General features: G+C 37.4%; 1 protein-coding gene across 1 annotated transcript; it reads left to right on the forward strand.

The window, feature by feature from the left end:
• Positions 1-1,236: 1,236 nt before the first annotated feature.
• LOC311279640 (B-cell receptor CD22-like) lies at positions 1,237-8,661 on the forward strand (the record flags this gene model as incomplete). Its single annotated transcript, XM_084391267.1, has 10 exons — positions 1,237-1,471; positions 1,570-1,818; positions 3,451-3,708; positions 3,812-4,069; positions 4,162-4,419; positions 4,508-4,750; positions 4,834-4,927; positions 5,101-5,146; positions 5,690-5,946; positions 8,315-8,661. The coding sequence occupies 10 exons, from the start codon at positions 1,237-1,239 to the stop codon at positions 8,370-8,372; spliced, it is 1,956 nt and encodes a 651-aa protein (XP_084247393.1). The 3' UTR covers positions 8,373-8,661.
• Between the last annotated feature and the right edge of the window lie 3,972 nt (positions 8,662-12,633).

Genomic DNA, 12,633 nt, shown 5'->3' on the forward strand with positions numbered 1-12,633 from the left:
TGTGTGTATAAGAGGAGGAAGAGTGTGTGTATAAGAGGAGGAAGAGTGTGTATAAGAAGAGGAAGAGTATGAGTGTAAAAGGAGGAAGAGTGTGAGTATAAGAGGAGGAAGAGTGTGAGTATAAGAGGAGGAAGAGTGTGAGTGTAAAAGGAGGAAGAGTGTGAGTATAAGAGGAGGAAGAGTGTGTGAAAGAGGTGATGAACGAGGAGGAAGAGGAAGAGTGTGTGAAAGAGGTGATGAACGAGGAGGAAGAGGAAGGTGTGGAGAATGTGGTCAAGGCTGGATCTGCTTCAGGGTTTTCCTCTTCTCCTGCAGAGATGATATTCTCCGGCCGGACCGACATGAAGACGTGAAGCTGAAGCAGAATAAATCTCTCTCACTGACCTTGATTCTGCAGTTGCTCAACTCTTCTGACTGTACTTTACAGTAACATGCTTTTCATTTACAGTTTTTTACTGTAACCTTTTGGGCTTCTGCAGTTGGTCACTGTATTTCACAGTATGCAAATGCTGAATATACAGACATTCCATACTATACAATATTCAGTACAATACTATACAGTACTTGCAGTGCATACAGTATTTATTCACTCACCACTGTCAGGTGTCAGTACTACTTTATTACATAATTGCAAAATTTGTTTACTTTGTTACAATATATAAATATATATTTCTCCTGTAACTGCATGCTTTGGATTCTGTGTTCTCCATTTGTCATGTAGTGTCTAACGAATGATCTGTAGTGTTTCTAATATTGACTGATGTGTGTAAGTTCTGAAAGCATTGTTTGATTTTGCCAGAAGAGTCAGAGATTCTCTGAATGAGTTTTGAACATTTGCTTTTGTGTTTAAGGTTTTGAGAAAGTGAGTGATGGTTTCAAGAAATGTGTTTTAGCAATTCAGAAAAACTGTAATTGTGCAGCTTGTTGTTTTTGGCTGATTTCTTGGTTCTCTCTTCACTCCTCTGTCTTAAAGTAATTCACACTGAGATTATTTATTTACATTTATCTTATATTTCCTGTAATGAGTCGCTGTTTTCAAATAGTAATAAAGTATTGTCATGTTTTCATGGTCCAATATAACAGATAAAACAACATTTACAGTTTGATGAATTCTGTGTTTCAGGGGTTTCTAGTGCTGATTGGGGTGTGAGTTACAGTCCTTCACACATCTGTGCACTAAAGGACTCAACAGTGATAATGAGCTGCACTTATACATACCCTACTGGACATCAGATCATGAAAGTGTTCTGGACCAAAGGCCCGTTCCAAGAGGGTGTTGAGCCTCCAGATCTGTCTGAGGACCCTGAATACAGTCAGAGGCTTCAGTATCTGGGAGATAAACAGCAGAACTGCACCATCAGACTGAGTCATGTGACACTGAAGGATTCACACATGTACTATTTCAGATTCATCACTGATAAAGATGATGGCAAATGGATTGGTAATCCTGGAGTGACTCTTAATGTCACAGGTGAGTTTGGTGAGGTTTATCTCTTCTTCTGTGCATTATGTTGAATAATAATCAGTGTATGACAGCAGCACTAGATATAATGTGTGTGTTGTGTTCAGATCTTCAGGTGGAGTCTCCTGAGAGAGTGACAGAGGGAGATTCAGTCACTCTGAGATGTAAAAGCAGCTGCGCTCTGACTGACAGAGCAACATTCATCTGGTACAGAAACTCACAGCCATTAACTGAGAGAAGAGACAGAAACAATGAACTCCTGCTGCAGTCAGTCAGAAGAGAGGATTCAGGCAGATATAGCTGTGCTGTAGACGGACACACTCACATCTCTCCTGAGGTTCAGCTCAATGTCATGTGTGAGTACAGATTGACTTTCTCTCTTTTACCCTCATTAGTACTAACTTTAGATTTCTGGTTCCAGTCTGTGTGGTCCAGGTCAGATTGACCCTAATTGTATTCAATTCCCAAAAAATCATACTATAAAAAATTTATAATAATTACAATCAGGTACAAATAATGAACTTTTAATATCAATACTTTTCACACATTGCAAAGACTAAATATCTGCATTTATGATTTATAAAAATGTTTTTAACCACTAAGACTGCCTCTCCCCAACACACTTGCCATTATACATTTATAACAATAATATCTCAGTCTAACTAAAGTAATCTTGACCAACTATATAGCATTTGAAAGCGTTCAGACTGTAGTTTTCATATTTGGCGACTGATTTTCAAAAGATGTGGTGCAACATGCTCTCATTCTTTACGTATGTTTTTATATGTTTTAGAGATTTGATTCAAATCAAATATTAACATTACTTCCCAAACTGCTTCTGAATAGGATGTCTACTTCATAAATATATTTTTTTAAAGTATGGAAATGGTTAAGATCACTCAATCCATATATGGAAATTGAAGAGTCCTTATATGGTCACCAGTGGAGTCTGGATGTCATCTAGTGGAAAAGTTTGGTACTGCGCTCAAAAAAACGTAATAAAAATATTTTTGAGACATCAACCTAAAATTCGTCACAGAACTTGTTCAGATATTTAGCTTTGATTTTCTTGAAGTTTTAAAGTTGAACATGTTTTGTCAAATATAAATTACAGAGAAGTACCAAGATATATATCATAAATCGCCATTTAACCAAAATATACAGAGATATTAATTTTTGGCCATATCGCCCAGCCCTAGGAACAAGTAGGAACAGCAGTGATTGACTTCTCTGTGTAAAGCCCTCTCCTTCTCCAAGGGTGCGGGGGATCAGGCGGTTTACATGAGGAGCTGGAAGACAGTGTTTGTGGCGTTTTTCTTAGGGATCCCAATTCATCAGTCACTGATGTAACTCATAGTGACGACTGAATGGGAACGTCTAGGTTACTAATGTAACTCCTGTTCCCTGAAGGAGGGAAGGGAGAAGTTACGTCCCATTGCCACAAAGGAAACGAGGATGCACAAATTAGAAATGAGAAGCACTATAAGTTTCTTCATGCTAGCATGTGTGGAAGTATTGCCCGCTCACCGCTAGTGGTCTTTTGGCATCTCCATGTGGTCCTGTATGGTATCGCACATTGACTTGTAATTATGTATATAAAAAAAACTCTAAACAAATGTAATGTCCTCTCAGTTTTTGCGGTTGCACTATTTACATTCATCGTTAATTAGGAAAAGTTAAAAAAGTTAAAACATCTTGCAGAAAAAACTGTTTTGTGAGAATCTTCCTTAAACTTAATCAAGAACTTGAAAAAAACATTTGTCTGTATTTAAAAGGTTTCAAGCCTCTCAAATTCTAGTCTTAATAGTTTTTCTTCTGTTAACTTTTTAGCTTAAACTTTTTCTTTAACTTTCACTGTTTTAGCATTAAACAGTGAAAAATTAAACTGGGATGTTTGCTGAAATTGTCCAATAATAACCAACTGCAGCCTTTCCTAGAACATTTTCCACCAGCCGTCTCTGATAAATACTTTTACCTGACATCTGTAGATCCTCCAGTGAAACCTGTGATCTCCATCAGTCCATCTGGTGTAATAGTGGAGGGAGATTCAGTGACTCTGAACTGCATCAGTGACTCAAACCCTCCTGCTCTGAACTTCAGCTGGTTTAAAGGAGGAACGATTGTAGGATCTGGAAGAATCTACAACATCTCAAAGATCAGCTCTGATGACAGTGGAGAATACAAGTGCAAGTCCATCAATGAACATGGAGAGAAATACTCTGATAATGTGACTTTAAACGTCATGTGTGAGTTCATGATGGTTCAGTAACTGTGACATTAAATCCTCGAAACATCTGTGATGTCAAGTTTAAAATTATTGTTAATAATATCAGTATTTATCTGTGTTAGATCCTCCCAGGAGCGTCTCAGTGTCCATCAGTCCATCTGGTGTAATAGTGGAGGGAGATTCAGTGACTCTGAACTGCATCAGTGACTCAAACCCTCCTGCAGAAATCAGCTGGTTTAAAGGAAAAAGGAATATTTTGCAATCTGGTGAAACCTACAGCATCACTAATATTACGTCTGAGGCCAGCGGAGACTATCATTGCTCTGCTAGAAACAATCATGGATCTCAGACTTCTGCTGCTGTGAATGTGAATATCATGTGTAAGTCTGCCTTTATTTTTAGCAGTTCTGGAAGATTATTTGTGCAATGATTTGTCTCACTGCATGTCATTTTACACTTTTTGTCTTTACAGATCCTCCCAGGAGCGTCTCAGTGTCCATCAGTCCATCTGGTGTAATAGTGAAGGGAGATTCAGTGACTCTGAACTGCATCAGTGACTCAAACCCTCCTGCTCTGAACTTCAGCTGGTTTAAAGGAGGAACGATTGTAGGATCTGGAAGAATCTTCAGCATCTCAAAGATCAGCTCTGATGACAGTGGAGAATACAAGTGCAAGTCCATCAATGAACATGGAGAGAAATACTCTGATACTGTGACTTTAAACGTCATGTGTGAGTAAATGATCGTTTACACATTGTTCAAAAACTTTAAAATCATAATTTTCTAGTATTTGTTGTGAATTTAAATTTTTGTTTTTAGATCCTCCCAGGAGCGTCTCAGTGTTGATAAATGGATCTGGTGTAATAGTGGAGGGAGATTCAGTGACTCTGAACTGCATCAGTGACTCAAACCCTCCTGCTCTGAACTTCAGCTGGTTTAAGGAGAATGAACCCTCAGCTGTTGGATCTGGACAGAGTTTCAGTGCACTACAGAGTGGACGCTTCTACTGTCAGGCTCACAATCAACATGGATCTCAGAGATCAGACGCTGTAACTGTCACAGGTGAAGCTTTTATTAACACACTCCTGTATCTTCACATCATTCATCAGTTTGGAGAGTAAATCATGATGATCTTCCTCTTTCAGTTCATCATGTTGCTGGTAGGAATGTGATTGTGATCACAGCGGCATCTGGAGGATTAGTCTTCATCATCATCTTCATCATCATCCTGTTTATACTGTGAGTTAAAAAACTGCAGTGATTATTATATTATATATAATAAAATCTGATGTAGAAGGAAATTATCCATTTGTGTTTGATTATTAGTAATCTTTAAAAATATTATATTGTTCATATTATCTCTTAATTTAATACATTCGTCCATATGCTGTTAATGTCTGTGATTATAACAGGAAGAAACAAAGGAGTGTTAAAGCTGAAGATCTCACAGTGAAAGAGGTAAATCATCCACACACAACACGACTTTACAGAAGCAGAAAATCAGTCGATCAGCCGTTATCTGTGTCTCAGCCTGTAACTGTACGAACTGATGGCAAACTAACATTATCAAAGTCTTTATCAACACAGTCCAGGAAAAAAATAATTAATTAATAAAACTGAAGAAAACATTTAACTACTTTTTCCATGGTTTAATGGAATACTATTATTCCAATAATCCAATATATATGTATTGTTTAAAAAAAAAAAAATTGGTCTAATTGCATAATCATTTACATATAGTGTGATGAATGAACATGTCACTTCATTTACTTATTCTGCCCTATTCTTCTCCACTCCATGTGTGAATCAATGAAATATACATGCATTTTACATCACTACATTGATTTGATCTAACCTGATACTTGATCTGAAAAGTTTGAGGCAAACTGCTCTAGACTGAGAATCTACACTTCAGATCAAACTGATTTACAAAAATTATACTTACTAATAATTTACTAAATAATTTACTTAATAATAATTACACATTTTCTTGTATTTCAGAATGATCTCTATTCTTGCGTGTCACAGAGCGTTTCAGTCCATGATAAGCCTCTTTCTGAACTGGATTTAGCCAATGATGCTCTGTATGCCAGTGTGAAACCCAAAAAAATAAGAGGAAAAACTCCTGAATCCAGAGATACTGAGGACATTATGTACGCAACTGTCCAACATCACAGAAAGACAGAGACGAAGAGAGCAGAGGAGAATGAATGTCAATATGATAATATAAGAGTTCATCAACCTAATGCTGCAGTGAGGTGAGAAAAACAACTTTACTAGCACCAACTTAACCAATACCAACTTAACCAGCACCAACTTAACCAGCACCAACTTAACCAGTACCAACTTAACCAGTACCAACTTAACCAGTACTAACTTAACCAGTGCAACTTAACCAGTACCAACTTAACCAGTACCAACTTAACCAGTACTAACTTAACCAGTGCAACTTAACCAGTACCAACTTAACCAGTACTAACTTAACCAGTGCAACTTAACCAGTACCAACTTAACCAGTGCAACTTAACCATCAGCAACTTAACCATCACCAACTTAAAGCCACAACGTGTAACTTTTCAACCTTCATAATATATTTCCAAGACCCTTGTGATGGTACATCGACTTACAATAGGTTGAATGACACGTCTGCCAGAGCCTGACGGGGTCTGTATCGCTTTTACTGGCACTATGTAACTTCGGGGTTCGGGTAGTAAACAGAGCACAAAAAGAACTACAAAATTCGACTGCTTTACGGCATACGTCACTTCCCCCACCACTTCCTCAAATTCGGACGTGAGCATTTATATACTGTCTATGGACGTATGATGCCAACCAGCGTTTGTTTTCGGCTTTCGTGCGTATGTTTTTGTCATGGGGGCTGTTGTGTTTAGACCTGGCCACTTCATGCGTTTTCTCAGATCAGATAGCTATCCGATCGTGAAAAAACCAGGTGTAAATGCCCTCTGAAACGCATTCAAGACGGATTTGAATCCGATCGCTCAAACCACTTCAGGAGGAGGTCTGAGACGCATTCCAGACGAAACTAGACAAGTGTAAATGCATCTGGTTGTTGAAACCACATATGTAAATTGTACTCCTCCCAAAAATGCTAAAAAATAAATAATAAAAAAAAACGTGTGAGAGCGTGTTGTCGTATATGTTATTGCCAGATATGACGACGCGCTGGAACACGCATCACCGCAGATGAGAAGCTGAGCATCTATTCATCAAGCCAACGTGCAAACTATCGCAAATCAAAATGAAAGTAAGTCGCAGACGCTTAACACACAATCATCATCATTAAAAGTAAAGAAACTAAATGATCTTACCACGACTGTTGCCGCTTCTCTCTTATTGCGGTCTTTGATTTTGAAATTGATGATCAATAAAATACAGTTCATATCTGTTGCTCTCGGTGACGTGCACTCCATTAAATCTGCATATAGCGCGAGAATTGAAGATCGGATTTAAATCCGTTTCGCAAAAACACATTTATGTGACCAGGTGTAAATGGAATCGTTTTGATAAATCTGATAGCTATCCGATCTGAGAAAACGCATGAAGTGGCCAGTAAATAAATCTCTTATTTGTAAACTTGTTTGCATTCTATGTTGTATGTTGTTGCGCTTGCTTGTAGTATGTCATTTTTTTTTTTTACATGCTGTTCATTCATCCATTGCTGATAATTAGACCAGTCCAATAATTTCCACATATGTCTAGCTAGCTTTCGGGGGTGGAGGGGTATTTACGACAGTGCAAGTATTCCACAGCGACTCTAGGGGTCGCTGTTTGACAAAAACACAATTTCTCCACAGTGTCCCTTTAACCAGTACCAACTTAACCAGTGCAACTTAACCAGTACCAGCTTAACCAGTACCAATTTAACCAGTGCCAACCTAACCAGTACCAACTTAACCAGTGCAACTTAACCAGTACCAACTTAACCAGCACGAACCTAACCAGTTCCAACATTACCAGTTCCAACATTACCAGTTCCAACTTAACCAGCACCAACTTAACCAGCACCAACTTAACCAGCACCATTATAACCAGTACCAGTATAACCAGTACTAACTTAACCAGTGCAACTTAACCAGAACCAACTTAACCAGTACCAACTTAACCAGCACCAGCTTAACCAGTGCAACTTAACCAGTACTAACTTAACCAGTGCAACTTAACCATCACCAACTTAACCAGTACCAGCTTAACCAGTACCAACTTAACCAGTGCCAACCTAACCAGCACCAGCTTAACCAGCACAAGCTTAACAGTACCAACTTAACCAGTGCAACTTAACCAGTACCAACTTAACCAGCACCAACCTAACCAGTACCAACATTACCAGTTCCAACTTAACCAGCACCAACTTAACCAGCACCATTATAACCAGTACCAGTATAACCAGTACTAACTTAATCAGTGCAACTTAACCAGAACCAACTTAACCAGCACAAACCAAACCATCTTAACCAGCACAAACTTAACCAGTACCAACTTAACCAGTACCAACTTAACCAGCACCCACTTAACCAGCACCAGCTTAACCAGTACTATTTTAACAACCACAGATCATATAATCTGGGCTATAATATTGTTGTGCTCCTGTTTGTTTTGATTGTTTAGGCGATCAACTGTTCAGATTATGGAAGATTCATCAGTGATCTACAGCAGCGTCAAATGAGTGATAGAGACCAGCGAACACAAAGCCTGTGTTCAGTCGTTTAATGAACGATTGTTGGATGATTGTATAGTTGTGGAATAATTTACACATCTGTTCAGACCACAACCAATATAAACATGTTCATCACCCACATTAAGACTCATTTGTTCTCTTTGACTCTTTGTGAGATAACGACAGTAATTGTGTGCTGGACTGATGTAAAGTCTGTTTCTTACTTGTTTATTTTGTTGTGTGTTATTGTTATATATAAATATATTAGTATAGAGTTTGTTGTTATTCAGTATTTGGGGTGTAAGATTAGAAAGCAGACAAGTGATATCTGCACAACTTATTAATATTCAAATGCAAAAGTATTTCATTTTATGTATTAATGTATTTTGCCTGTTTTACTCTGTTTTTACAACTAGGACCAGTGCTTCAATAAACCTGACTAACCTTCAAGATATTTAAGTCTGTAATGTCTTTACTGGATTCACAGCACTGGTAGGACCTCTAGTGGTTGACTTGTGAATTATTGTTCTTTTTTTTATTATTATTCAATGCCACAAGAACAAGAGGTATTACATATTCACAATATCATATTAACATTAGCTGCCAGAAAAGAAAAGAAAAAAAGCTGTTTTACATAAAATCCAGTGCTTTCAATGCATTACATATTTTATTGCTTTTTTGTTTTTAGTTTATAATGTAAAGTCATTTATAAAATGTGAAAAATTTGGTTTACCTTGAGCCCACTTCTTTTTCTGTATATGGTATTTTCCTAATAAAATAAATTACTGTATAATATGTTGTTCTTTATATTTCAAATTGTCATTCTGAGTAAAAAAAAGCACATCAAAAACATAAATTTCCGTCATACACTTCAGTTTTCTATTAATAAATGTTTCTAAATCTTTCCAAAATAATCTTGAGTAAATATAGTGAAAAAACAGGTGCAAAATTTTTCTTTTTCTAGTGCACAAAATTCACAAGTAAATGAAATTAAATCTTTCAAAAACATGCTTAGCAGGATAAATTCTGTAAAGTATTTTGTAAGACACTTTCTTAATTTTGTTATTGACAAAAAACTTACTTGGCTTATTTCCATGTTTAACCCAAGAGATTTCACCAAATAAAGAAGACCAAAAGAATCTTGCTCAGGAAAAGACACAGAACCAAGAGCATTCCTTATAATCTTATTGCTACATTTTTGTTTTAAAACATCAACATTATCAATGAAAATTTTATCACAAAGATTGTTCATGTTGATTTCCACTGAATCAGCATTTTTTAAGAGTAACATCACACTCTTTGGAATCGCATCAAGAACAATAGCAAACTCTCTTGGTTTAACTGCACTGTAAAACCCAACAAGTTAAGCTAACTCATTTCATTTGAGGACACCGATTGCCTTAATTCACTGTAAAACCCAACAAGTTAAGCTAACTCATTACATTTGAGGAAACCGATTGCCTCAGTTCAATTAAGTTTATAAAAACAATAGTTATGAGTACTCTGAACTTATTTCAGTTGAGTTTACTAAAAGTAGATATACATTGCAGTCAATAAATTAAGTGATTAATTAAGTGATTATTGAGCATTAGTGATTAACACCTGCTGTTAACGAGCAGAATCAATGAAGGAAAGAGGAACACAAGAACTACAACTGACTTCCAGCCACAGCCTTAGATGAAATCAACTCAAGATAAAAGACGTTTAAATCTCTAAAGATCTCAGCAGAGGAGGATTAAACCACTACACAAACAGCATTACCAGCTTCACTTATTACTAAACAGTTTGACTTTTGTCATGCGTCTACAGAAGTTGTTATTGAGAATGAACAGAGGATTAGATGATAATGATTTATTGAGTTTCATTTAAAGACACCATGATAGTGATCAGTGTTTGCTTTAGTTGGGCTCTTGACCCTTGACTTTATAATACCAGTTTTTCCTCTGGCTGCTGTAACTGAATGTTTATAAAACACATTTGTTATGGCACATACGCCTAAAGAAATTATGAGGATGTGGTTGTGTTTAGATAATAAAAAGCATAATTTAGTGACTTGATTCTCTGATCTTTTCCAGAGTCTAATCTCTGATTAGACAGGTGATGTATTACTCGTATTATTCATTATAATAGAACTTATTCTGCTGTAAGACACATTGTTGTGACAATCAGATTTTAAAAACCTCTATGGTATTATGCTGACTTACACAGTAATCAAGAATCAGCATATGAATCTCAACAATGGTGACCATTAAAAAATGATTTATGCCGCAATGCATGCTGGGAGCCATGAATAAGTTTTGTATTATGCTAGTACCCAGCATGCATTGCAGCATGAATAATTTTGTAATGGTCACCATTGTTGAGATTCATATGCTGATTCTTGATGTCTGTGTGAGTCTTAGTTATGCAATATCTTTTCTGTGAACCTTTTTGTGCACAACTATTTGTAAAATCCTTCATATTATCTGATGGCCACAACATGGCTAGCTCTTATGATGTAGAATCACAGTTTTGAGTAAAACTAATACGTTACCCTTTTAATCAGAGATCAGACTCTGAATGAATCCAGTGAATCAAATCACTAAATGATGATTGTCGTCATCATCAATCCTTCACCATCAACACCCGATCAGACGTTTCCTTGCCTTTTGTGCCATAACAAATGTGTTTTATAAACACTCAATTATAGCAGCCAAAGAAAATCTTAAGTGCAAAAGTTAAGGGCCAAGAGCTCAACTAAAGCAAACGCTGATCTCCATCATGGTGATTTAAATGAAACTCAAATCATCAACTTCTAAACCTTTGTTAGTTCTAATAAGAACTTTGACATCAAATGCCCACTGGGTTGGGAAATCCTAACCCCGCCCACCTTCTGTAGACGAATGGCAGTAATAAAGTCAAAGTGGTTAATAATAAGTGAAGCTTGTAATGCTGTTCGTGGAGTTGTTTAATCCTCCTCTGCTGAGATCTTGAGATATTTAATGTCTTCTTTCATCTCCAGTTGATTTTGCTGTGGCTGGAAGTCAGTTGTAGTTCTTGTGTTTCTCTTTCCTTCAGTGATTCTGCTTGTTAACAGCAGGTGCTCATCACTAATGCTCAATCATCACTTAATTAATCACTTAATTATACAATTATCATTCTGGGATCTAGAAATGTTCTATAACTCATTCAGTTTGAGTTCTGTTTCAGTCGTTCAAGTTTCGGTAATATTTGAGTGCTGTGACCTCAATTGTATTTAGTTAACACTAGAAGTCCCAGAGAGCAGCCATTTGGCTTTTCTACCTATAAAACCCGCAGGACAGCCGATGGGCTGGAAGGCTTTAGGCTAATATCCTTAATCAGCTGTGAACGGTTGCTTTTGTTATGTAAACGATGTGGGGCCATGCTGAGCCACTTCAAGGAAACTTGTGTTTCACTTTGCCATCTTAGGGAGAAATCAACACACATGTTTTATTTTTTCCTTTGTTGCTGAGATTTATTGATAAAAACAGTACAAAATAAAATAAAAAAGAAACCAACCATTTGTACACATTTACAAATAATATTAAAAAGTGAGTGAGTACATTCCAGCAATCACTCACAATCCTGGCACTGCCATGGTATCTCCCGTCTGCATTTACCACATGTGTATCTGTAGCAGTGAACACATCGCACAGTGGCATGATTGTTCTTGCATTGGTGTTTGACCTGACACATGGCTCTTTTTCCAGGGCTAGGTGTGGAGGGTTGTGTCCGAAGCAATTGTTCTTTTCTTGCCTTCTTCGCACACATATGAGAGTTAGCCAACTCTCTTGCAAGCTCCACCAGGAAGTCCACCCGTCTTTCCTGCCTTCCGGTGCATGCTTGATACAGCACATGTGCATTCAGTGCTGCCATGTCAATCATGTTATAGAACACGGCAACTGGCCTGCGCCGTGTCCCTGTGCGGACAGTGTACTCCCGCACCATCTGGTCCATCACATCCACGCCGCACTTTGTGGTGTTGTAAAGGGTGACAGTGTTTGGCTTCCTTTTGGTGGTATTATCAGTCTGAACCACGCTGTGCACGCTGCTAAGAATGTAGACGGTCTTCTTCCGTTTGGGCGCATACGCCGTCAGCGTAGCAGCAGTGGTTGAAAACACCTAATAAATAAGATAAATTGTTATTTTCATAGCACTTTTACACACAATGACACACTTGGCGGTGTTGATTCTAAAAATTAGAAACACATAAACATAGAACCACAAAAGACCTGCAACATACCTGAGTGGTGAATTCATTGCGATCTGT

Source organism: Rutilus rutilus, assembly GCF_951802725.1.
Source record: "Rutilus rutilus genome assembly, chromosome: 2".
In the NCBI taxonomy this organism is placed as follows: domain Eukaryota; kingdom Metazoa; phylum Chordata; class Actinopteri; order Cypriniformes; family Leuciscidae; genus Rutilus; species Rutilus rutilus.